The following is a 27510-nucleotide window of genomic DNA, read 5'->3' as shown; positions in this document are numbered from 1 at the left end:
TTTACGCAATTTATAATGGCGGGAGAGAAGTTGTTTTATGCATCTGACAAGATTCGCTGGCAGATTAACTAGAAGACTTGCATTCTCACTCAAAAACAACACAGTATTTTCATCCTCCAAAATGCCTCCGACAGTAAAAGCAAGCGATACTTTTATCGAGTCCACAGGTAAGTCTACACTGCAGTTTTTTATTCGAAATTCACTTTAATTTACAGAACGATGTATGGGTTTTGATCGTTTGATTTCTAAATACGTATTTGTTATCGTGATGTTTATCAGATGTCGCAGCGGAAATTGAAGCAACGTTAAAGAAGAGAATAATGATTCTCGACGGTGGAATGGGGACTATGATACAAAGTTATCACTTGGAAGAAGAGGATTTTAGAGGTAAATATTCGATTCTCACGTGGGATCACTTCGTACGTTATATAAAGAACTTTCGATCATTGTGTAACGCTAGCTGTCTGACAGAAGTTTCGCAACTGTACTAGTTTCCCAGTGGATTGTACGGTACCTTGTATATTATAATTTTTTTACGGATACATTTGCTTTCATTTCAACCTTGTTCTTCTCATTTCACACTTTTTTTAGCTGTTGGGTTAATTATGCTTATCGTTCACATCTGTTTATGTCACGCAACTAAAGGGTTTGCATATAAATTACCGGTATTCAGTAAAATCACTTCACGTATAGGACTTCAGACAACAGCTGAATTGAGCCTTTGTTATTTAATTTTCCATAGTGTACTCACTCTGAAGTATTTAAACCTTGACAATATTATAGGAATGTAAATGTACGAATCAAATGTACGAGAAAGTAAAAACTCTTCATCAATAAAGTTCTGATGCAACCTAGCTACATGTACATTGTACGTTAATGCAAAACTTTAAGCTAATTATACCCATGAGAATCATTAAAATCTTTTGTTGCAATAATCAGTTTAAAAGAGACTTGGTTATCAAAAGAAATTTTTGAAAAAATATACTATATACTCAGCTCAATATTTATTTAGGATTATTTGTATATTTTTCAAACAGATCGTTTTTTTCATTATCTTTCATAACAGGAGAAGAATTTAAAAACCACTCACACAACTTGAAAGGAAACAATGACTTTCTTAGTTTAACAAGACCTCATATTATTGAGGAGATTCACAAGGTACTGTGTGTTTTTTTTTTTTTATTTTCTATATGGATCTACACGTATTTTTTATCATATTTTATACAAAAAATACAGAGTGTAGAACCTATTACTAAACTTACTGGCTAATATTATGTATTATAACTCACTGACCGTCTATTAGGTAATTGTGCAGTCTGATTGGCTACACTGGTGCTGTCTGTTGATTGATAGATGGCTCTTGGAGCACGCACTCAGTTTTTTGCTGAATTTTATACTTCAATAAATCATTGTTCAGCGTGTTATGCTAAAACAGTAAGATGGCAGGCTTGCTTTTGGTTTCTATGCCAGTACTTTGATAGTTGGTTGGGGCTTTACCTCCTGCCAAGTAACAGGTGAAAAATACCTTGAGCTTGCCATCTAATTGTTAAATAGATGAAAATAAACATACTTTTTATCATATTTGTGCATGTACTAGGGTTACCTGGAAGCAGGAGCAGATTTTGTTGAAACCAACACATTCAGTGGAACAAGCATTGCACAGGCGGACTATGGAGCTGAAAACTTGGTAAGAAATTGACAATCTAACTTAGTGAATCGCAGTCCAGTTCCCAATAAGCAGGGGATTTATTAAGGTTTGGATCAGGTGGACATCAGGGTTTTGCGCCCTGCAAAGCATATCTGCAAGGCCCTGTCTTCTTTAATTTGGTAAACTGAAGTTGTTCAGATGTTGAAAACATCTGGGCAAAGTCGTGTTCATAGCCAGTCAGTTTGCCTGGTGACTGGCCCTTAATGATACTATGAGTCCTAGTTTTTTTATGAGCGAATAGTCAACAATGTACAGAGCCCTGAGTTGGCTTTCGCTCATAGAAAACAAAGGTGAGTAGTCAAATGACAGTCAACGCCCACTACTTGGTCCATAGTAATACTGTATTGTTTTAGTAGAGCTCTGAAGAATTGCAGTCGAAAACCTACAATTTTATATACTTTTAACTACAAAAATCAAGAAAAATTGCCCCTTTAAAGAGTAATGATTGCAATCATGATTTGTTCTATCAGTGAATAGAAAACAATGGGAGAACTTAATATCAGATTTGCAGATCTCCAACAGTCAAAAACACGACTGCTTTTCTACTGGTTTCACCCATTGGTTGATAATGGTGATGATGACACAGAGCAGTGTTGATAGAAAAATGAGCTTTAGGGGCCAGACTACAAACCCTAGCCAGTATCAAATTTCCTTGAATCTCTTTCTGAATGTCAGTGTTGTATTGTTTAACGTCAGGTATAAGTAAGTGTTGGAGACAAGGTCAGCGCTTCAGTATCAGAGCAGTTGATATAAGATTAGCTTGGTGTTGAGCATTAATTAAGCTGACAGGGAGTGCTACTTCAACTGGTCAGTGGTTTGGCCAAGATTTGAGCCTGCTATCTCCTCCCCTATACATGTAGTTTGAAACCCGAAGTCCAGCTAAACTATGAACAAGGCGACAGTATGCCACATCATTTACTACTCTGAACCATTTATAGTGATTGTTTGGTTTTCTGTTTAATAGGTTTACAGGTTAAACAAGACATCAGCTGAAATTGCTAAAAAGGCAGCAAAGGAAGTTACCGATTCCACAGGTATTCCAGCAAATGTTATAAATACTTGAATAATTATACTGTATTGTAAATAATGTCAAAGTACTGCAAGTTGGAAGAATTTGCCCTTTTTTAAACTGATATGAAGAGAAGCACTTAGACCAATGAAGCTTTTAACTGTAATTAATTATTGCAGGTGTAAAGAGATATGTGGCAGGAGCAATGGGCCCAACAAACAGAACACTGTCCATCTCACCCAGTGTGGAAAATCCAGGATACAGAAATATCAGTAAGTCTGCTACCTTCTAATAACAATTTTCCCTTTCAAGAAGATGATGTTTTAATATCAGAGAAATAGACAATAATAATGGAAGAACCAAATCAGATTTGTGGATCTATGCAACATAACTTAGAGCTAATTAAAGAGTGTCAACTAACAGTAAAAATTATCATTTTTAGATTCAGTGATACTCATGTACATGTTTTTTTAAAAAAACAACCCAGCTTCATTGTACACATACGTACATGTATATACCTGTAGTACATGGTTTACCTGAATAAACAGTGGTATTAAGAATATCCTTGTTTTACAGCATTTGATCAGTTAGTTGATGCATATGCTGAACAAGCCAGAGGACTTTTGGATGGTGGCAGTGATGTCCTTATGGTGGAAACAATTTTTGACACTGCAAATGCTAAGGTACATATGCAAGACATTGTCAGGTGCATACACAATAAAGGGGCTCACCCACCCACTTCTCCTTTGTTGAACTGTACTATTTTACACATCTCTGAGACCCTGCCAGGGGGGGCCCAAGTCACTTGTCTGAATTTCAAAATGTCTGGTGTAGCTGTTTCATCTGTCATTCTTGACTAGGTCTTTATGACACTTGTCGAAATTTGGCAAGAAAGGTTATTGTTTGTCAAAATTTCATTTTATATGCTGTCGCCACTTTTGGAGCCATGACCCTTGTCATAATTTACCCTGGCAGGGGCTTATCTCTGCCATTCAATCTCCTGCATACACTAATAAAATCTTTTCACCCATATCTTAGCTTTTCTCTGGGCAATGAGTGACCTTATTTGCCATGAAAATTATTTACAATCTTTGCACACAATTTAATTTTGTTTTAAGATCCATGGCCACTGGAGACTCAACCTAAAAATTCTGTGCAGAAATGTATGTGAGGCCTAGCTCTGATTGGTCGTTGCTCAGTTCTGTAATTTTCATAATATACATTTATGAGAATCAACCAATCAGAGACACTATACACTGTCTGTATTCAGGTATCGAATCATGAGTGGATTTTTGGAGTTGATTTTATTTCAAAAGTCAGCTCTTGGGCAGGGAAAGCATTAAGAGTATAAAGTACTTAACCCTTTCACTCCTGGGGGCCTCATGAGCCTGAACGCCTGTTATTCCTGGAGCTAATTAGAATACTCACACAATAAACTCACCAAAATTCAAAACATGCATGCTCAGTAGAATTTGAGGCCTTTACAGTCCAAACTGTTTATTGGAAATTATTGCTGAAACATCATTCTTTTTAATGAAAAGCTTAAAATACACATAGGAAAAAAATTGTTTAAGTTAAGTCACTCCAAACTTCATGTTCATTAAAAAATTTGAATTTGCCGCCATAACCGCGGTCTCAGTTCCAAGCTTCTGCTGTATCAAAAGACTAAAATACAAGTTTATTACTTCAAAATGTAAAATATAAAGAAAATAAATGTCATATCCAGTGTTTTTGGCATATTTACAGGTTTATTTCACTCGCTAAAACAGAAATTAGAGATCATGAAATGAACTCTAATGTTCAAGCGTCTTCACGGTGATAAGCATCAAAGCACCCCACTTTACACAACGCAACACCGCACTGTTGGCACTTGTTTCTGGTTTCAACAGGATAGCCTTTCGCTGTTTTTCGGCCAGCAGATTTACACTTCACACACTCTTTTTTTCGGCCTTCGATTCGAGTCGCTTGGTGATTTCTTTGGGGCTCTTGATCCGCCACTTGGTTGGCTTGTCGCTTTCGGCAGTTGAAGCCGTTTATCAAGCGCTTCCCCAACTCAAGACGAAAAGCGGCTTGTGATCGTTTCCGCTGATGGCGTCCTCTTCGGTGCTCACATTCAAGAATATAGCCATTACAGGCAGCAACATTAAAAAGAAACCAAAAAATATATCTATACCACTTTCGTGACTGCCTTCCTACGGTATAATACGAACGAAATTGATCGGCTCGATCAACTCCTCCCATATTTGCCGTGTAAACATCTGAGACACGCGGCTTTTGAATCTCGATGTTTCTTTCGTTCTTTTTACGTTGAACGGTACGGGAAGGCTCTTCTGGCGAAACATTTGTCGATAAAAATGCTACGTCTCGCTTGTCGTGCCACTTAGTAAAAAGAAGGCTACCTCTCTGTCGCGTGATCGTTTGCCCTGGCTGGCGAAGTTTATTCTTAGCACATGGCGGCAGATCTTTGCGTGTGCATCTTACTGTTGAACACGCGTATGTTTGCTGGTCAAGCAAATGTTCTAAAAGAACAGGGCTTGAAAAGAAATTGTCGAAGAAAACGTGATGTTTTCTTCTGAGAAAGGGACATGCCATATCCATAACGACATCATATCCAAGGCCGTGGCGCCTTCGAATTTGCCCGTCGCTTCCTAGGTAAACAGAAAAATTGATGACAAAACCATTCGAAGCATCGGCCGCCATCCACACTTTTATACCGTATTTCGTCGGCTTAGCCGGTAAATATTGCCGAAATGAAAGTCTGCCCTTAAACGCTATCATTCCCTCGTCGATGGAAATGTTTTTTGTTGGCGAATAACAGCGCTGAACATTTCTCAGAACGGCGGTCAAAGCAGGGCGGCATTTGTAAAGTCTGTCAAAATTTGCGTCTCCACGCGCCGGTTCCCGACTCGTATCATTGAGATGCAAATAATTTATTGGCTTATTTCTTCGAACCTGTTTTTCGGCATCACTCGCTTTATTCCTTCATTGCCCATAAAAATGTCGGACGATCAGTAGTCGGCGACTTTTGGAAGAATATTCAACCCCATGATGACACAAATTCCGAAGTAAGCTTTCAATTCAGGTTTCGTGATGTCGCGCCATTTAGCAAGACGTTGTTGGTTGTCGGCTAATTTTTGGCGAGCGTAGCGGTTTGTCTCTAACACGATTTTGTCAAAAAGATCTTCGCCAAACATCAAGCTAAAAAAATCATCAGCTTTAGGCTCGTCTCCAACGTCTACGACGATTCCCGATCGTGCAGTAAATTCGCCAGCAGCGATGTTGCTGAGGTTAGCCGTCCATTGTTGTCGTGGCTCTTCGTGGTCGTTTTCGGCGGCTCCTTCGTTGTCAATTTCTTCATCGCTTTCCTCACCATCTTCATCAATACATCCGAAATCTATATCAGAACTATCTCCGTCAATATTACCGGTGTCTTCTTCATCAGAATCCCCGAAAATCGCCCTGAATTCTTCAGCACTAACATTTAAAGGATTTACTCGCGTCACCATTTTCCACTTAGGTTGTTGTCAACTTGGAGATGATAAAGCAAATTCCTGCCACAAAGGAAGTTTCTTTGCTTTATCATCTCCAAGTTGATAATAAACTAAGTGGTTTCCTCGCTCACGAACGACAATGCACAAAAGGTTCCTTTACAGAAACCTTTCGTGACTGTCGCCATGTTTGCGCGCTCCGTCATGATACAAGACAAAATTTGCATCCCTCTCTCTCATACTCGGGAGGTCTTTGTTATGCGCAGTAACTATAATTTGATTGGTCAATAACTTAAAAACAATAGACTGAAAGCTGGTGAGCTAATGTACTTTATTGGGGGAGGGGTGGGAAGGTCAAATCAATGACTTTTTTTCGGTCGGTTTTGGCCGGTTCAGGAATAGCAGCGCAGTTTCCGGTCAGCCGGTTTTGGCCGGTTCAGGTGTGAAAGGGTTAAGGTGAATCTGTTTAGAACAACTTGATAAACAAGATTGAAACATAAAATTTTTTCTGTTTTAATTTTAGGCTGCTTTGTTTGCAATTGAACAACTCTTTGAAAAAGAATACAAGCCGGTCCCAATATTTGTGAGTAACAACTGACTTCTGTTTTTATTATTTTAATTAGTAAATGCATGTGCCATTTATCTATACTCAACAAAGGTTTTCATCAACATCTAGGTTAATTAATAATCATTGACTGACTGGGAGGTTTCTGCCCCACAGGTTTTCAGATCTTCTAAGCATATTATACATTCAAACATAAGCTTGTACATAATTAGTGGAGAATCTAATGGCTATATTGTTTGTTTTACAACTTTGGTAGTCACTTCTTTTGCTATATATAGCTAACCACTACCTCAATGGAGAGTGTTCTGTTTGACCACTTCATTAGTTTCTACCACAGTCAAATCCCAATATCTCGAAAGTTTGATTTCTTGAACCTCGCAATAACTTGAACCAACAGTCGTTTCCCTTCCCTCAGTCAACTTGTTTATAAAAATTGCTTTAAGTTAAGATTTTGGAACCTTTCCTAACTTGGTTTTCCTTCAGATCTAGAGAGAGGTGTATGCTCATGTCATACATGTACTACATTGTATATGCTGCTGACATAAGTGTTGTACTCCTTGTGTCTTTGTCAGGTGTCAGGTACTATTGTCGACAAGAGTGGAAGAACACTGTCAGGTCAAACAACTGATGCTTTTGTTATCAGTGTTTCACATTCTAATCCCTTGAGGTAAGTCATACAACATAACACATGCTTGGTATGTTATCTTCAAATTATAATAAATAAGCAATTAATGAAAGTTAAAAATTTATGATTTAATTTTAAATATTTCTTGAATTCCCAAATTTAAAATGTAAGAATATTCACTATTTTTTTCATGTGTTAATTTCAATCTCTCAATTTTTACTTGTCGAATAGCATTGGACTTAATTGTGCCCTGGGTGCTAATGAAATGAGGCCATTTATAGAAGCCGTGGGACTTTGTACAACAGCTTATGTCCTCTGTTATCCTAATGCAGGTAAAATATTTTTTAATTGACTAGTTGATTAACATGATTGCTCATTTTGGTCATGGTTGGGTTGGTGGTTCTGGGAAGTGACCAACTGGCAAATTTTGACAAATCGCGGGAAACTAGATTTACATCAGGTGTCCATTCATTGCAGGTCTTCCAAACACCTTTGGGGGCTATGACGAAACACCAGAGATGACTGCAGAACAATTAAAGGTATGATACAAAATACTGTTTAGTACGTAAATTTATTTTATACCTAGCTGCCAACTCACACGTCTTAGGCATGAGTCTCATGCCTGCGGGTTTAAAACTTTGATCCCATGCGAACTCATGCTTACGAACTCACTCGCCTATGTGAGTTCTTACAACCAAAACTTCCACACTTTCCAAAAAATGTAAGCTCAAACCAATGCAAGAAACGAAAGCCATGTATAAAATGACGATACTTCCCCTGAAATATCAAATTTTTGACAAGAAATGCATTGGGAATGGGGGGTGTGTCTAGCAAAACACGTCCTGGGAATGAAACCAAGATACGTTCAGAACATCTTAAGAAATCTTCGGCTGTCTTCGGAAATCTTCCGACATGGTCAAGTCTTCTTTGGAAATCCTGGCACTCTCAAAAAATCTCACGCTTTTGACCCAGAAAACTTTGGCAGGAAAATTATTTACATGTAGATGCAGATCCAAAAATGTTTTATGGTCCTGTCAACTCTTTCAAGTACATACTGTATTACACAAGAGAACTATAACTTACTGTATTATAGTACATTTATGTTCATTTATTGTAGGAAGTAGAAAATTAAAAATTCTTGATCAGAAATTCTATTATTTTATAAATAGTTTTTTATTACCCTGATTTGTACACTTCCTGGGTGTATTTTGTTATTGCTATGCTACATGTACCCCTCCTCATGTCAAAAATTACAGAGTTTTGCAAGAGATGGACTGGTGAACCTTGTTGGAGGCTGCTGTGGAACAACCCCTGCTCACATCAAGTATGTACACATTTATTGCACAGTATTTTTTTCCTGTTCTAAATTATCAGTGATAAATAAATATATATCTAGTGTACAGATGTGCTACAATGGATAAGGAATCTAAAAATTTAATGAGCACTACATCTCTTGAAATTCCTCAAATAGTAATTACAATTTATTAAAGGATCATTCAACTTCAAGTATATTTTATCAGTTGCAAGGCAAATAATTCCAGAATTAACAATTGATTCATAGGGATGTTGCTAAGAAAACACTAAGCCGGCTCATCAACAAGCCCAGCTGGCTTTTCTGGCCTTGGCAGCTCTAAAAGTTTACCTATTAAATCTTTGTTTTTGTGTGAAGTTTCAGCCATATCTAGTAAGTTCTCTTTCAGCCGTTGAAATTAGCTGGCAGCTGACCCTTACTGACATTCCTGGATTCATTGTGCATTTGTTGAGTGATTTCCTTTTTTATTTTCAGAGCAATAGCCGAGGCAGTCAAACATTACAAACCAAGGCCTATACCAGAAGACCATTTTGCCAATGCCATGAACCTTTCAGGTAAATTTTTGCTTTCCCGCCAGAAGAAAAATTTTCTATTTATGATCATCTTTAATTTGTAAGCTGATTTTTTCTATGCTGTTGAATATTCAGGTCTGGAACCTACGAGAATCACGCCAGACACTCTGTTTGTGAACATTGGTGAACGTTGCAATGTCGCTGGGTCCAGACGATTTTGCAGGCTGATCAAGGAAGGGAAATTTGAGGTAAAGTAAACGTAACAATGATTAATTTTGATTAAATTGAAAATATGGCTGCATTTTTTTTTGCAAAAAAGAAAAACAATTTTATTGGGAAAAACAAAGATTTGGAAAAATCTAATTTATGGCTGCCAAGACCAGAAAAATTACCTTATTCTCACTTAATTTCGCGAGTACTAAATTTCGCGATTTTCGCGATTTTGAAAAAAACGCGAAATTTAATACTCGCGAAATATAGGACTCGCGAAGTTTAAAATCGCGAAATTTAATATCGTACTGATAATATAAAACTCTGATAAAACTCAATGTGTTTTATCATAGTTATTCTAACATGTCTGAGCTTCATGTTTAGAAGTTTTTTGTTTAATTTTGTCCATTAGTTATCTCCCACTATATCAGTCGCACTGTTTGAACTGTTCTCTGCCGCCAAGTTCCTCAAAATCTCGCTTTTGCAGTCGTAGATGAACCTATTAGGGATTTAGACTGTTTAATACCTTATGTTTTGTCATGTGTATATTGTTTTGTTTGCTGTTTTTACGATGACTTTCATATTAATTATGTTGTTACAGTTTCGAGGTCAAAGCTTCATATTGAAGAATAGATAAAAATCGCGAAATTTAATACACTCCAACTGTACCTTCCTCTCAAAATCGCGAAATTAAGTACTCGCGAAATATGGCTCTTGATTTTTCGCGAAATTAAGTACTCGCGAAATTTAGTGAGAATAAGGTAGCTTGGCTTGTTGATGAGTCGGCTTTGTGTTTCCTTAGCTACATCCCAAGGCTAGGCACATTGAAATCACAGTCTCTTTAATTATGCCAAATGTTACTAATACCATTCTAAAGTAATCCAAAATGTTCAGTGCCCTTCATGATGACCATTTAATTTGTATTAGTAGAAACTCAGCTGTGTTCTATTGGAAATACGCGATAATTATAAGCCAATTTATTTAATATTATCTTAAACACTTAATGAACATATTTATTATGCCTCATTTATGTGTTGATTTCTGTATAACACACAGGAAGCTTTAGCTGTTGCCAAACTTCAAGTGGAAAATGGTGCACAAGTTTTAGACATCAACATGGATGAAGGAATGTTGGATGGCGTGGCCGCTATGTCAAAGTTTGTCAACTTGATTTCCTCTGAGCCTGAGATTTCCAAGGTATTGGAATCACTTCAAGTGCCTTCTTTAGACTTTCAGCTTTAAGTACAAAAATATCAGGCTATAAAATTAACTCTGGATCTACAATTATGTCAGTTTTAAATACATGTAAATGCCCTGGCATTTATGGTACAGTTGAATCCCGATAACTTGAACCTTCAAGGGAATCGAAAAAGGTTTGATTTATCAGGAGTTCAAGTTATTGGGAGTAAAATAAGTAAAAACGAAAACAACCTGGGGGGAATCGAAAGAGGTTGGAGTTAGAGGGAGGCTCAAGTTATTGAGGGTTCGAGTTATCGTGACTTAACTGCAGTCAGAAACATTTGGCAAAATAGTTATTAATATTTAATATTCTCTTCTTTTTCTGTTTTTCATATCAGGTACCTCTTTGTATTGATTCATCCAACTTTGATGTGATAGAAGCCGGGCTGAAATGCACACAAGGAAAATGCATTGTAAACAGCATCAGTTTGAAAAATGGAGAGGAGGACTTTTTAGAGAAAGCCAAGATCATTAAACGTTACGGAGCAGCTGTGGTGGTCATGGCATTTGACGAGGAAGGACAAGTAAGTGGCTTGATTCAGGTTTAAAATATAAAAGTCAAGGTGTAGGGGGGCTGGTAAATTAAAGGTGTGGGGATATTGTAGGTGGGAAGAGATACGTTCCTGGTGACAGCTCTCTTTTTTCTTATTTATATTCAGTGGTTATAAGGTTTCTGCAACAGCCTCTGTACATTGGGCACCAAATAGACAGGGAAAAGTGTATGAATTTTGGAGGCGTCCCTACTTATGGAGAAGAAGAGTTTATATGACATTTGTGGTTAGGGCACTGGACTTGTAGTAATCTGGAGGTCCTGGATTCAAGTCCTCCTCCCTTCCACTTAATGATGGATTTGTGTTCGGTGGTCCTGCATTTAACTCCTCCTTGCTTTGTAAATAGCTAACTAGTCCACCTCCTGCTAGTTGAGATTTTGTTTACTTATTTAAAGTGTCTTCAATTAGTACAGCAGTGCTAAATATTGACACTAAAAGTGATAATGTTTTTTAGAAATTTTATTTAGCAAATGAACTGTCTCTAATAAGAGTAGGTATCTTTGTTTTAGAGTTGTCCATAAGGAGTGGTTCGACTGTTAATTCTTCTCTATCATTTTTTTAGGCAGCAGAGCTAGAAGACAAGATAAAGATCTGTACACGCTCTTACAATCTGCTGGTGTCCAAAGTGAACTTCAATCCTAACGACATCATCTTTGACCCAAACATTCTCACCGTTGCAACAGGAATGGAGGAACATAATAACTATGGAAAATACTTCATTGAAGCTACAAGAGCAATCAAGGTTGGAATATATTAATTTTATTTTATCCCTTATAGTGTAATGTAAAATATTGTGAACAAAATATTTAGTATTAATAATAATTTATTGGTCTGAGTGGACTGCAATTAAATGTCATTGAGTAAATGGGGTTTGACGGATTGTGGAGTGTGCAGCGCGAGGCTGATTGAAAGTTACAAGCACTTTTTTATTACTTTCTGAATTGTACAACACTAGATCCAGTTGGTCTTAGTTTGAGAGCCTATTTTGAGTGAAAACAGTGATTGGTACATTCCATCAGTTGTGCAAAAAGTAATAAACAGTAAGAAAGAACCCACTTAATTGAGGCAAGGTATGGCTTGGGTGTTCAATTGCAGGTATTCAATTACAAAAAGTTGCCGTAACCTGACACTTAATATGGAGAGATTTTGTTATAGATATTATGAACAATTATATATTTAGTAATACCTTGCTGTAATTTTTTAAATAGGTTAATAATATTTATTTCTGTTTTTTTTTTTAGCAAACTCTTCCTGGTGCTCGAGTTAGTGGAGGTCTTTCCAACTTTTCCTTTTCATTTCGTGGAATGGAGACAATACGAGAGGCTATGCACAGTGTGTTCCTGTATCATGGAATTAAGGTTACTGCAAATAATAGATATGTTTGCAGTTAAGTTTTGACTTCAGTTAATTTCTGATTTCAACTAGTTAGTTTTTTTCTAGGCAGTTAATTTTATTAACCCAGCTTATTATTTTTCTAATAATTGAGTTAAGAAGAGGAAAATTAAAATTAAGGCACCCCCCTCCCTCACTGTCTTAAAGCCCCCTCCAACATCCTCACTTACCCACCCTCACCATCTGCTATTATCCCCCCCTCTAAGTATTATCAATCTATTTTTTTCTTCTTACTAACCTGCAGTTCTAGAATTTTAACTATCACCTTCCAGATTTGCTGTCCAACCACTTATCCACTTTGCCATGTAGGAAACATAGAGTGATCCACTACTTTTTTAAAATATATGACTCTAATCCAAACCCTAATCCTAAAAATAACCCTAAAAATCAACTTGTTAAAAAAAACTAACTAGATGAAACTGAAAATACTGGAACCAGTATTGCGATCGGTACAGAAATGAAATGAAATGAAACGGTTTTTAAAGCCAATCTGTTTTTTACAACCTAAATTTTCAGTGACTCTAGTGTTCACCTTCATCAGAGTTCAGAAAAAGTCGTTGGTGTTTGCGCTTCCAATCCGTGCACTTCTTACATTCTTAATTTTAAATTAAAGGCACATAAGCACAAGGGAATGCTTTCCATTAATTTACAGCGGGAAACTAACTAACTACCATAAAGTTCCGTGTATAAGCCGCACCCAGGGATAAGCTGCACCCCCGATTTGGAAGCTCAAATTTTGGAAAAAAAATATACAGACCATAAAGTTTAAAGTTCAAGTGAAGTTCTATTGGTAATTAAACAAACAAGGGCAAACAAGCACGGTTTCGAAACACTGACACCGTGACACGGCGGTTGTTGCAACGTTTAATATAAATTGAGACCTACGAAAGCGAAATTTCACTTGTCATACATCCCTTTTGGTTTGAGTTCACAATATTTTAAACTTGGATGCTCTCTTGATATACTTTTTTCGAGATTATCACTTCTAAACACTCCTGAAACACTTGTAATCGTACGCGAGTGCTTAGTAGCCAAACTTTGAGATGTACACGTAGGAAGGAGTCTGGGCACTAAAACAAACATGGCAGCACTCAGCGGCACTTTCTTCGGAAGAAACCACGTTTTTATTTCAAGATTCTTGGAAACTGCTACCCGCAACAGGTTAAAAACTTCATGCAGAAAATGAGTTTTGGTTATCCAACAGATGCATTTGTTGTAAAGGTCAATAAAAAAGCGAAGCGGTCGGCCATTTGCCTTGTGAGTACTTGCGTTTATCTTGGTGCTTTCTCGCACGCGACGGAAAGACATGATTCGAAGTGACTGGCAGGCTCCACTGCAAGCAGCTTTGCAGAGGAACTAAAAGGCAGTGAACAACAAAGTTTTAAGGTTGTTATATGTTTATTCAGTGACGTCTTGAGAAGTTTTTTATGAATATTAAGAAGCCTTTTAGAACTCCAACCAAAGATGTTTCCGTAGATAAGCCGCACCCCCGATTTTTGACTTGAATTTAGAGGAAAAAGGTGTGGCTTATACACGGAACTTTACGGTAGTTGAAATTAGATATTAACTGAAAAAAAAAAAACTGAAACATTTTAGATATATCGTGCTCTAATATTATTTTTAATCCTTGCAAAAAAACCTGTTGAATAAAAATACCATGTTATTTTCTTGCAGGCTGGTTTGGATATGGCTATCGTCAATGCTGGGGCTCTTCCAGTGTATGATGACATTGAACCTAAACTGTTGCAGCTCTGCGAGGATCTACTGTGGAACAAGGATCCGAACACCACAGAAAAACTGCTACAATATGCACAAGTATGTCATAAGCATTAATTATGGCAACACATGAAAATATCCTGCTTACAATAGTACATGCAAAATAAGGCAGAGGTATCTTTATGATAGGCGAGAGAGAAATTTAGAATATGACCTGGACTGTCTTTAAAATCACTTTCTAATGAATAACATAAAATGTGGTCCGATTGGCTGAAAGCTGTGTTCCTGTAACTGTAAAGTGCAACCCCAGGTTTAGAGAACTTGGATGTAACAAGCGAAATTTGTGGTTCCAGCTACATTTGGTTGTATGACTGGATCTTTTACACGAGAATAGCAAACACGTGTAAATGTTACAGTGAACAGTGAACATATTTTCTAATCATAAATATATGTAAATTTTGGATAGATTATCATTTTGCAAGTTTATGTACACTTATTTTTGACAAATGTGACAAAAATCTGGTTTAGACCACAGCTTTTAAAAATAAATGGCCCAAAGAGTTCTCAAACTAAAAACATGTTCTGATATTATGAATATTTTGCGCATCAAAGGGATTGGGTAAAGGAGCCAAGAAGCAGGTAGTCACAGATGAATGGAGGCATGGAAATGTGGAAGAGCGGCTGGAGTATGCCTTAATTAAGGTAAAAAAATACTGTGTTATCATTGTACTTTTTTAATAGCCTGAATAAACAGCAGGCTGCGAAGGGAGCCACCCTCATTGCTCCTGGTTGTCTCTCCACTAAACTGGCAAAAACAATTGCTACTGTATTCCCATTCCCAGGCTAGAATAAACATTTAGACAAGTAAAAATGTTAAAAGTTCAACTGAGGCCTTACACTACTGTGTTAAAAAGTTTTAAAAGGTTTTAAGATCCAAGCTTTCGCCGATCTACGGCATCATCAGGTAGATCGGCGAAAGCTTGGATCTTAAAACTTTTTAAAACTTTTTAACACAGTAGTGTAAGGCCTTGAGCAGTTGAACTTTTAACATTTTTATTGAACATGCTACTGAAGGACAACATCCAAAGATTATTTAGACAAGTGTTTGTTTTCATGTGCTCAGTTGTTCCCTTGCCCAAAAAACATCTGAGATTTGACCCAAAGAATTTGATGCTGGTGATGTTCGTGGCTCTGCAGAGACTCTTGCAATCTTTCGAGTTGGGAGACTGTTATTTAGTGTACAATTTTGTTAGCTGAAAATTCAGATGTTTTCAATGCAGGGAAGAAAATCATACATACCCCTGAATGACGTTTCACCCATGCAGTTTCTGACTAAACTTAAACTGAAGAAATAGTACAGTACAGGCCTAGGACAAGTGTATCAATATTTAACTTTTTGGAAACTTTAGGGAATTGACAAGTTCGTAGTAGAAGATACTGAGGAAGCCAGACAATGTTTAGAGAGATATCCTCGTCCACTGAACGTGATTGAAGGACCGCTGATGAAGGTAAAAGTGCTCAACTTAAAGTTTATGTCTGAATTTCTTGTCTCTCGTCTAGAAAGGATTTGTTAAATATATTCCTCTCAATTTCCTGTTGTGTTATCAAATGAGCAAGTTGTGTTCTCTGCTAAATCTCCTTCAATCTTGGAATAAAGTTGACTTAACAAAACATGAAATCAGTTTGCAACTATTTTGTGTTTCTCTTAGGGTATGGGCGTGGTTGGAGATTTGTTTGGTGCTGGAAAAATGTTCTTGCCACAGGTAGGCAGAAAAGATAATGATTGATTGATTGATTGACTATTATTGGAACTGAATGACTAACAGACTGACTAATGTACAGAGGAACTGACTGAACCAGGACTGAACTGGGCTGGCCTGACTGACTGACCAACCGACTTACCGCTTTTGATACATTAACATGCATAGCATGCTAACCAATCAGGTTACATCCAACAGGTGATCAAATCTGCTCGGGTCATGAAGAAAGCTGTGGGTCACCTGATCCCATTCATGGAGAAAGAGCGCGAGGAAAGACTGGCTAAGCTGGGAGTTGAATCTGAAGATGACCTTGCAGTAAGTTGATAATATCGGTATTTTCTCTGGCTCTTTTTGTGGGTATATAACCTAACTTGCTGTTTAAGTTGAAATGGTTGAAGTGTTTTTATGATTACCTTAGCCACCGTTGCAGAGCTAAATGCTCAGTTAATTTCAAGAGCTATTGTTATCTAATTTCTCCTAACATGATCAATACCTCTGTGAACGAACGAGGTGTATGTCATTAATTCAGTGTGTGATCTTGTATTACAGAGCCGTTACAATGGAACCATTGTCGTGGCGACAGTCAAAGGCGACGTGCATGATATTGGCAAGAACATTGTAGGAGTTGTGTTAGGATGCAATAACTACAGGTAAGATATGCACAAGATGACTCTAAAAATTCCATACTGATGACGTAACTGTACAGAGATCGATGTTGTGTCTCTGATTGGTTGTTACTCGGGTTTGAATTTTCGCTCGCAAATACCAACCAATCAGACGCGCTACGTGGATTTCTGTAGAGTGACGTCATGAGCAGGGGAAGAATTGAGCGTTAGGGAAAGGGGCATGTGTTGCTGCCGTGTCCACACTGTTTAAGGAATTGTGTCACGGATCTTAGCCAAACGTAGGTATGGGAAAAGGCCATCAAATGAAGTGAAAAATAAAAATAACCGCTTAAAACAGTGAAGGAACATTTCAATTACACAGCAAATACAAAAGAAGGTACGGATGGACAAAAGTGAAGAAGATTGAAACGGATTGCGATATGGGTTTTTGAAGTACTGTTGGGCTGAACAGTTTTTAAAGTTTATCTCTTTTGCTTGTAACTGTTAATTATAACGCCGAGGAGACACATTTGGTTGTAATGAAGTTATAGTTTTGTCATTTAGATCTTTTGAAAGAATTTCTTTGCAAACATTAAGTTTTATAGCGAGTATTTGGCAAAACGTAATAAAATAGACTCAACTCAGCCGTGACACAGTCCCTTAAATTTACTGTTTTTTGTGATTTTGTTTGCAGGGTTATAGATCTTGGTGTGATGACCCCTTGTGAGAAGATTCTACAAACAGCAATCGCGGAAAAAGCAGACATTATCGGTTTATCAGGACTTATTACTCCATCACTGGATGAAATGATTCATGTCGCCAGAGAAATGGAAAGACAAGGACTCAAGATCCCGCTGCTTATTGGAGGAGCGACAACTTCAAAGTACTTTCAGCGTTTTGTACAAATTTATTATTGAGAAAGCCAATCCTTAAAAGAGGATATGTTACACATCTCGACAAATATTACAGGGTTCGTACGGGTCATGTAAAACCTGAAAAATCGTGGAATTTTAAAACTTAATTTTCCAGACCTGGCAAGACATGGAATTAAAGTGTGGGTTATGGAAAGTCATGGAAAATGATTTTGATTGTACAAAATAAGTTACCCAGTTTTTGTTTCTGCGAAGAAATTGGGAAAAAGGTACCCACAATCAAGAAAATGTCCAAGAAAATTGCCAAATTTAGGTTATGGAAAACTACGAAAGGTCATTGAAAAGGTCCTGGAAAAGTCATGGAATTTCAAAAGCTCAAAAGAGTACGAACCCCTTTTCCTCAGTTCACACTAACACTGAATATTTGCTCCAGGACGCACACAGCTGTGAAGATCGCTCCACGTTATGGCGAACCAACTGTGCACGTGTTAGACGCCTCAAAGAGTGTTGTAGTGGTAAGACAGATTGATCTTGCTGTTACTTTACCTGTGTGCTTTCATGATGTGGTACATGAAGTATCGTTAGCAGCTAACTGTTGTTTACAGTCAACTCTCGCCTTGTGGACACCTCGCTATTACGGACTCCCTGTTATTACAGACAGAAGTTGAAGTCCCGGCGAATAAGAATTACTGAAAATAACTCGTGTTACTACGGACTCCCTTTATCAAGGACACCAATTTGTGGTCCCAAAGGTGCCATTTTTTAAAAAGCTGCGAACTTGGCGCGAAGTAGAGCGTTTAAGTGTAATAAAATCCGTGGTTGAGCGATCAAAATAAAGGGAGATATTGTCAGTTTTCCATATATTTGTGTGTACATTTTACACAAACTTTGACTCGATTTAAAAAACAAGTACTTGATTTCACGTTCAACACCAACACAGCAGATATTGCCTTCAATCAGAAAAAGGTCTCATTCTTCGCGACATGTTTGCAACTCGTCCAAAAGGAGGAAAATCCGTGAACTGTTCCATTTGATATACCGAGTACTTTGTTACAATTTTTTTTATATAAAACTAATTCATTTGCCTGGTGTTACAGTGCTCTGCTCTGATAGATGAGGCATCCAAGGAAGACTTTGTAGAAGAAATAAAAGAAGAATATGAAGAAATCAGAGATGAACATTACGATTCCCTGAAGGTTTGAAATTTATCCAGAGTTTTTTTGATTGTTGTGTCACTCGTCACGCAAAGAAGTACTTGTTGATCTAAGCCAATCACGAATTGGATAACGCGACTTTCTTTTCCCGCGCTTGGCAACACGTAGACAGGGCTGCAAATATTCTGTTTCACTTAATAGGACATATGCCGTACTATAACTTAGACATCTTGGGCGGACAAAACAAAATTTTGGTCGGACAGCACCAAAAACAAAAGGTTGAATTTTGTCCATTGTTGCCGTAAAATTATTTACGATCAAAAAATTTTGTCCGGACATCATGTCCGATCACACTTGGGATTTCATCGGACATAAGCAAATTTGGGTCGGCCAATGTCCAATGACCAGCTGTTATTATATTTGCAGCCCCGCGTAGAACTTTCATTGGTTGTAACACAGTTATTACGTCACGCTGAGTGACTTTGTGATGACTTCAACTGGTTTATTGTAACGATACTTGTGATAAAAGTGTGTAATTTGTTTGCAGGATCGAAAGTACCTATCTATGGAGAAAGCTCGATTGAAAAAAGCCAATTTGGACTGGGTTGACTTCACTCCAGGTAAAAACTTCCTCTTCGTCAAGGTTCTTTGTTTTTGCTTCACGTAACTACAGAAAAATTAGAGTGTTTCAATGGAATAGTAAATAATTACGAAAACAAGGTTGTCTTTTGTAAATCAGTTTCTACGTGTACTAAATTATAGAGTCAACAAAAGTTTCCTTTCGTTTGTTGTACCAATGATATTATCTCTGACGTTCTCTCAACTCTTTCATTTTTCAAGGGGCGTCGATAAAAAATTGAGGGCTTGGATTTGGGTGCAGATAAAAAAAAATGGAACGTCCCCCTTTGACCTGGATAGAATCTACGAGCTTCGCTTTAACAAAAATCATGCGATGTGCTTAAACTTAAGAGTCAGTCGAAAACCCTCTCGTAAATTTTAAACGAACGGCTTGCAGCAAGTCTATGTAGGTGGGCGAGAACGATATGTATTTTTCTGCTTTATAAATTATATGACTGATGCCTTGTTTTCAGTTCGTCCTTCGTTCCTGGGTGTCAAAGTGATTGATGACTGCGAGATAACTGACTTGATTCCTTATATTGACTGGAAGCCTTTCTTTGATGTGTGGCAACTCAGAGGAAAATATCCCAACAGGGGGTACCCTAAGATCTTCCAGGATAAAACAGTGGGTAAGTGTTAAATAACTAACAAACGCATCAATTGCCATTTTTTGTAGTGCCTTGAATTTTGTAATGCAGTGCCTTGCTTTTAACCGCTGTATTACGCCTTCAGTTTTGTTGCTCCCTTGTGAAGCTCGAGACTTGTTTATTGGCTATCTTGTGTAGCTTGAAATTTGCCCTGTACTGTCTGTTGCAGATCGTCGACTGATGGTCAAATATTTCTTGTTGTTGCCGTAATCATAATGATAAAAATTTATAGTAGTGCTACAATTTTGTTTAGCTGTCTTCATTCTGTACAATTTACAGGTCCGTCTCTTCTACTGTAACTCCTTTGCATTTTTCTTGGCGTGTCACGCAATACTGGTCTTATTGTGTGGCTTAGAAATTTAAGTCAGTTGTAAGATCGTTTTCTTGGCTCGTCACGCAATGCTGTTCGTATTGTGTGGTGTTTCGTGACGGCTGCAAAGGACTCTTGCTGTCCTGTTTACCAATAGAAGATTCGCATTCACTGCTTAGTGATTTAAGTCAGTATAAAACAAGAAAACTGTAGATCCACGAATTTATCCGCATAGGTCGTGTCTCTGTAAAACAAGTTTCGATTATGACGGGTTTATTTTTCCTTTATTAGGTAATGAAGCTAAGAAGCTGTTTGACGATGCGCAGGAAATGTTGAAGAAGATCATTGAGACTAAATCATTGCATGCTACTGGTGCAGTGGCTTTCTTCCCCGCTAACAGTGTGGGCGATGATATCCACGTGTTTGAAGACGACAACTGTCGCAAAGGTGCACCGCGTGCTGTGTTCTATGGCTTGAGGCAACAAGTAAGCACGTGCTGATCGAGTTAATATATAGGCACGTACCGCGTGCAAAACGACTTAGGCTTTTTCGTGGATGCGTTTCTTTCGATGTGTTTTCGCCCACACTGATGCAGTTGAATCGCAGAGGTTTCGAAAGCTTTCGTTTTCGCCATCCATATTGAGACCACAGGACTCCGTTTTCAAATGTCTCCCTCTGAACAGCGTTTTCAAATGTATTGGTTCTTGATAAAAACGATAAGCCCTTTCGATCGTATCAGTGTGGTCGATGGGCAAAAACGCATCAACGAGAACGCATTGGTGTGGACGGGAAGGAATGGAATGCAGGAATGTAGAAATGGCGGTCACTCATGGTGATGATCACACCAGGCAGCAAAATTGTTGTTAGGAGAAATCAATTATAAATCAATTCTGTTAGCGTTTAATTCAATATCTGAGATACGACCCGGTAGTTCTACAGAGATCTGTATAGGATCTTTTGTTTTTCGGTGTTGAAGTTTTACACACAAGCCACAATCATTTGACGCTGCCTGAAATTCTTTGGTTTCTCATACAGTAAACACCCGCGTGTAAGAACCTAGTGGTTTAAGAACCTGCTGGCAGAAATTTGCCATTTTAATACCCCAAAATATAAGAACCTGTTTAGCCAAGCAAATGTCAGCAGGTCATGTGGGTTATAGAAAATTTTTATGAACATCCCAAACTGTATTTACAAATAAAGAAAAGACAGATTCACATAGACTGTAATTGTCTTCTTTGGACCTTGCATGAGGCTCAGCTTGAAGCAATACAGTTATGACTTAATGCTGCATAATGAAGGACCAAACCCATTTTTTTTCTTCTCGTACAATAAAAAACTATGGCTCCTCCTTAGAAATTAAGAACCTTATTAAGAACCTACTTAGCCTAAATTACCAATAACTACCCCCAAATACAAGAACCTATTTTGCCAAACTTAGAAAATTGTAGGTTCTTACACGCGGGTGTTTACTGTAACACATTGTTGCATTTAGCAGTTACTTAATGGACTAATGACTAATGACCATACTTTTGAAACAATTTTTTTTTCTTTCAGGCCGAAAAGGAGCATGGGGTAGAGGACCCTTACTATTGTCTGTCAGACCTTGTAGCGCCGCTGGACACAAATGTCAAAGACTACATAGGCTGCTTCGCTGTGTCAGTCATGGGGGCTGAGGACATGGCTAAAAAGTATGTGAATAACCTTTTCGTGGCCTGCTAACTTAGTTTCTGCAGATTGCAAACAGTTAGGTGTAGAGTTAACTGTAATATAACCGGGCGCCTCAATTTAAAATGTATCATCTGTTTTCTGCTTTTCAGATTTGAAGAAGATCTCGATGACTACAGTGTAATTATGGTGAAAGCCCTCGCTGACCGCTTAGCCGAGGTTCGTATTCTGTCGAATGCCTTATTATCACTAACAGCCCCTTCTGCAACATTCGTACTCTTTGTAATGCACTCCTATAACTGCATGATGACCTTACGTTTGTTGGAGAATATCAGTGAAAAAAGTTGTTATTGCTTTTAAAAGTGTGAGAAAGATTTGTAGCTGTTGCAAGCATGGGGCAAAGAAAAAACAACATGTCTTTTACTCGACTTCCAATGCCCTTCGTCCGTCGACCCATGCTCGTAGCAACTAAATTTACACCTCTTCTCATGCTATCTTTCTGTTTTTAGCTTCAAAGCATAGTGGAATCTCGATTTCTCAATCGGAAGATTGGTTCGAGAAATCGGGTCTGTCCATTTCATGAGTTCGAGTTCGAGTTAGAATTTCGAGTTGAGTTCGATTTCGAGTTAGAATTTCGAGTTCGAGTTAAAATATCGAGTTCGAGTTGCTTGCGGTTAGCTCCACTCTGGTTTGCTTGCGGTTAGTTCCACTCCTATTTGCTTGCGGTTAGTTGCACTCCTATTTGCTTGCGGTTAGCTTTCATTTGCTGATAAGGGAGACACTATGCGTGACCAACTGGGAAAATGTTACCCCATAACTCGAACTCGAAATTTCTAACTCGAACTCGAAATGTCTAACTCAAACTCGAAATTTATAACTCGAACTCATAAATTCGATACACTCCGAGAAATCGGGAGTAAAAAAATGCCGTGTTCAACTGTTCATCTGATAAAAGTGAAGCGGCTTTTGGTTCGAGGTATCGGGAGTAAAAAATTGCCGTGTTCAACTGTTCATCTGATAAAAGTGAAGCGACTTTTGGTTCGAGTTATCGGGAGTAAAAAATTGCCGTGTTCAACTGTTTATCTGATAAAAGTGAAGCGGCTTTTGGTTCGAGGTTTCGGGAGGGTCGAGAAATCAGGATTCCACTGTACTTAAAGGGACGGTCATGTCACGGATTTTAGCCAAACTTAGGCGAAGGAAATGACCATCAAATTCGTTTAAATATATAAAATTTAACAATTGGTTCATGCTTTAGCGTGCTCCATCGAGTTATGGAGCACGCGGGAAGTTTGGAGAGCACGAAAGAAGCGTAAGAGTTGCCCAAGGCGATAGCCGAGGGCAACTCTAGCTTCTTGAGTGCTCTCCAAACTTCCCAAGTGCTCCATAACTCGATGGAGCACAGCTAAAAGCATGAACCAATTGTTTTATAACATTGCCGGTGGAATTGTGCATCAAACCGGCCGCGGGGTACAAGTTTACACAATATTGGAGCAGTTTGTGTGAAATGGCTGATAAATTGACTAAGTTTATACGGTGGCAGAGCGAAGGAAAAAAAATGACGAAAACAGCAAATACTGCTGTTGATTCTGAGGTTAGTTTTCGCTGAATTAAAATTAAAATGTTTACTCCCGAGTGGAAGAAACTTAAAACAAAACAACCTCGAACAGCCGAACAGATTCCAAGGGTTGAAAGAGTCAAAGAATTCGGTTCTATGCTTAGTTTTAAGTATTTTTGTGGACCGATTTTATTTGTAATTGATGAAAATAAACATTTATTTTTGAAAACGGTAGTTGAATGAAGCGCCCGAGTTCATGAAGTAAATTTTTCCCGAGCGGCAAAATCACAACAGAACCGTAGACGCTTTGGTGTAAGCTTAAAACGCAAAAACGTTCGTCAGCCAGTTAGTTTTTAGTGCCATCGAACTGTTGTCATTCATGCTGGCCTATTCTTCCACGTTAGGGCCTTGAAAAAATGATTTTCGTCCTTCGAGACTCGCACGTTAGTTGTTGTTGTTTGAATGAAGAAAAGCACACAAACAACTTTGACGGCAAAATCGAATTTATTTTCTCTTTCGCTCTCCGTCTCGTAATAAGAAACAGCTTACCTTGTAGCTCGTATCCTTGGAAAAATATTGAAAGGATTCACTTTTCACATTCCGAAGATAATATGTCATCGCTTTCGAAAAACACAGCGTATGAGCTTTACTCAGTGAGATTTTCACTAGTCGATTACGTCATCAGCGTGCTCCATCGGGATTTTGAGCACGCTTACGTATACTGAATTTGATTGCGCGGCTCTGCTAGCTATGTTATAAAACCTATTAAAACGGTGAAGGAACATTTGAATAACACAGCAAATACAAAAGAAGGTACGGATGGCCAAAAGTGTCGAAGATTGAAACGGATTGCGTTATGGATTTTTAAAATATGGTCCGGCGGAACAGTTTTCGAAATTAATCTTGTCTACTTGTAACTTTTAATTATAACGCCCGGGAGACACATTTGGCTGCAATGAAGCTATGGTTTTGTCATTTAGAATCAGAATTAATTTCTTTGCAAACATTCAGTTTCATAGCGAATATTTGACAAAATTTTATAACATAAAATTAACTTAGCTGTGACACAGTCCCTTTAACAATTGGAATTCAGTTTTAAATTTCTACTTGATAGACCAGAATAAGTATGAAGCCTGCAATGGCTCAATATCTCTACGATTGACTGATCAATTTTAAGAAAGTTGCAAAGTAGCATTTTTGTTCGTCTGCTTCATAACTAAATCTGTTCTTGGTACCAGGCTTTTGCCGAGGAGCTTCATGAGCGTGTTCGCAAGGACTTATGGGGCTACTGCAGCGATGAGATACTGGACGCTAAAGACTTGCACAGAATCAAGTATCAGGTGATTACTGTTACAAATTCTCCTTACTGGCCTCTTAAATGTGCTGCTGTGCTAGGAAGGAGAATCTGTTTATACATCAAGATAACAGACGAGTCAGTCCTGCACGCTATTAATGTTAGAATGAGGAATTCTTTTTTATTGATCATTTTTCTTTATTCTTTTGAGTTGTGTTGTTGATTATGTATTAAAAATGAAAAGAGAAAATAGATACTGAATCCATTTTGGGCTTGATGGTTTCAAGAATGTCGCACTGGTATCTCGTCAGATTTTATAAAAATCTTTTGAAAAATAGGTCTGCGTTACGTACATGTGTCTATTGCAATTTGTCTTACTACAGAATGCGTAACCTCGACCCTCTTTTTCCCTAGGGTATTCGCCCAGCCCCAGGCTACCCGAGTCAGCCGGACCACACAGAGAAGCGGACCATGTGGGAATTAATGAACTGCGAGGAATTAACTGGAATCAAGTTAACAGAATCACTTGCAATGGATCCTGCTGCTTCAGTTTCTGCTGTATTCTTTGCTCATCCCAAAGCTGTTTACTTCTCAGTGGGGAAAATCTGCGAAGACCAGGTGAGACACTGGCTTTTTATTCAAACGTTGTTTAAACCAAGGAGTGCTTAAACCTCGCAATTTCAAATTTTCATTGGAAAATTAGTGAGAAGCAAATAAGATCACACACGAGTATCGCCCAACAGCGTTCATTTGAATGGTCACATTCCAGATTCCACAGACTTAAAAGTTAGAACCACCTTTTACAGCGTAATAAACAGCACCACATGAAAGTACTGTTCAATAGCGTTCATTTGGTCACACACTAGGGTTTTATCCACAGATTTAACAGTTACAACCACCTTGTGCAGCGTAATAAACAACACCACATGAAAGAACTGCCCTTCATTATTTTTTTTATCTTTCTTATCTTTTATTTAGGTCAAAGATTATGCTGAACGAAAAGGAATGCCTGTTGAAGAAATCGAAAAATGGCTTTCGCCCATTCTATCCTACGACAGAGATTAAACAAGCAGAGGATGAATGATTTTATATCGCGATTGTATCTTGTACTCCATCCCATATTTGATTCCTTCTCCACACATACGTGCGATCAATCCTTCACAATCACGTGATGTTCTTGTGGTATTCACGTCTTTTCCTACGCGTTCACGTGCTGATATTAATTGGTCACGTGCTGGACTCGTGTCCTTCTCAGAAATGAAACACTTGCGTCCAGGAAGAGTATCTTCAAGCATGGATTATGTATTTTCATATATTACTGACAGCCCAACCAAGAGGATTTAAGAAAATCTGGTTGAAATCTAAACGTTAATTTAAAAATGGCAACGGCTGATCATTAAGTTATTTGTGAGCTGGATTTTGAAATGCCTCGTCCACAAAATAAAATATCTAATACGCCCCGTCATACAAAGAGGATATTGTAAACAAAAGTATACGACTTACGAAATATACTATATTCGTCTCAAATACTGATACGCCAGTTTAACACGTAAGGATAGGTTTGATTGGACAATAGCATTCAAGGACTACGCTTTTTAATGGTTTACCAACTACTGTGATGACTGCCAAAGTCACATTAACACTGCCAAAGAACTTTGGTAAAGTGAAGTGGAAACTTGACAGAATAAAACGATTGCTAAACTTAATTAAGCAATTTGGATATAATTTTATTAAAATTCTAACTTGGCTTCGAGGTATAGGGAAATCAAACAAAAGAATCACATCTAGATTCAGCGATGAATCAATATATATATTAATTCCTTATTCCCCTTAGCCTCGAAACCAAGTTACAATTTTGATTGATCGAAATTGGCCTAATTTGTAACACTTTATAATATATACTGCTAAATGAATTTTTAAGATGACAATTGTAAATTGTTGCTTTGGCGGTAGTGAATCGTCATTGGATATAAACTATAGAAAATCTAATTGTTACATTTGTTTATTTTTGTATGTGCAGTTTCTGTGTTTCACTGGGAAACAAAGTTTGTGTCTGGTCAAACAATGTGACAAGTTGACGCGACTTGCATTAGCCAGGACTTGCGCGAAATTTTACCCTATCAAGTCCATCCTTGTCCCCAGGGCCACGCATTTTTTTTTACCCTTGAAGCCCTGAGATCGGGATTGCACTTCCCCCTGTCGAAAAAGATCGATGCCATTTTAGCGACATTTAGAATTTTTTTTCACTATCGTGGAATTGTTTTGTCTATAAAAAAGAAAGTGCATTTCACTACCCATGATCGAACCCGGGACCTCTGGTTTGCTTACATTTTTCCCTTACCACTAAACTCCTGACATAGCCACGGAAACAACACACATTACATTACATTACATTACATTACTGTTTACCCAAGGTACGAGTGACAGTGCAAGCCCCACCCGACCCCCAATGCCAAAGCAACAGAATGTGCGAAAGTAACAGGAGGCACAATTGACGATACCACCACCTCTTGAAGCAGCGGACAGAACATAGTGCAAATATGGCATGTAAATTACACATAAAAGCTTCACGCCAGCCAGCTTCATATATTTGTCACTAAAAATTAGCGAATTTTCCTTGTCTACAAGAACAAAGTTTCACATAAAAATTGTCACAAAAAAAAGGACCCAAAAGAGCAGAATGCTAAGACCTGTTTTTACTGG

At 38.0% G+C, this 27510-nt stretch overlaps 1 protein-coding gene and 1 long non-coding RNA gene across 2 annotated transcripts in view; one reads left to right on the top strand and one right to left on the bottom strand.

Moving 5' to 3' along the window:
• Window positions 1-9040, bottom strand: part of LOC144636796 (uncharacterized) — a 30958-nt gene extending 21918 nt beyond the window's left edge. Inside the window, exon 1 of the long non-coding RNA XR_013567624.1 lies at window positions 8977-9040. This is a non-coding gene — a long non-coding RNA (uncharacterized LOC144636796). The remainder of the gene's footprint in view (window positions 1-8976) is intronic.
• Window positions 15-26513, top strand: LOC144636748 (methionine synthase-like). Its single transcript, XM_078495941.1, has 35 exons — window positions 15-167; window positions 280-387; window positions 1067-1158; window positions 1598-1687; window positions 2673-2742; window positions 2897-2989; window positions 3294-3400; window positions 6729-6788; window positions 7343-7437; window positions 7627-7727; window positions 7873-7934; window positions 8652-8719; window positions 9182-9261; window positions 9355-9467; window positions 10486-10626; window positions 11007-11192; window positions 11782-11961; window positions 12461-12577; window positions 14286-14426; window positions 14940-15029; window positions 15737-15835; window positions 16037-16090; window positions 16286-16402; window positions 16637-16737; window positions 17387-17575; window positions 17998-18079; window positions 18662-18760; window positions 19266-19338; window positions 19810-19965; window positions 20585-20778; window positions 21848-21981; window positions 22111-22177; window positions 24752-24853; window positions 25222-25425; window positions 25786-26513. The coding sequence occupies exons 1-35, from the start codon at window positions 38-40 to the stop codon at window positions 25870-25872; spliced, it is 3882 nt and encodes a 1293-aa protein (XP_078352067.1). The 5' UTR covers window positions 15-37; the 3' UTR covers window positions 25873-26513.
• The last annotated feature ends 997 nt before the right edge of the window (window positions 26514-27510 follow it).

This window comes from Oculina patagonica, chromosome 13 (assembly GCF_052425735.1).
Source record: "Oculina patagonica isolate OP01 chromosome 13, crgOcupat, whole genome shotgun sequence".
NCBI classification, from domain to species: domain Eukaryota; kingdom Metazoa; phylum Cnidaria; class Anthozoa; order Scleractinia; family Oculinidae; genus Oculina; species Oculina patagonica.
This window is presented reverse-complemented; position numbering and strand designations above follow the sequence as displayed.

What these genes read in the sequence shown, in the direction of transcription:
- LOC144636748 (XM_078495941.1), top strand. Translation starts at nt 38, where the DNA reads ATGCATCTGACAAGATTCGCTGGCAGATTAACTAGAAGACTTGCATTC. An exon ending in GGAAGTTACCGATTCCACAG is followed by an intron (nt 2,743 to 2,896) that starts GTATTCCAGCAA and finishes TAATTATTGCAG; the next exon opens with GTGTAAAGAGATATGTGGCA. An exon ending in ACAAGCCGGTCCCAATATTT is followed by an intron (nt 6,789 to 7,342) that starts GTGAGTAACAAC and finishes TGTCTTTGTCAG; the next exon opens with GTGTCAGGTACTATTGTCGA.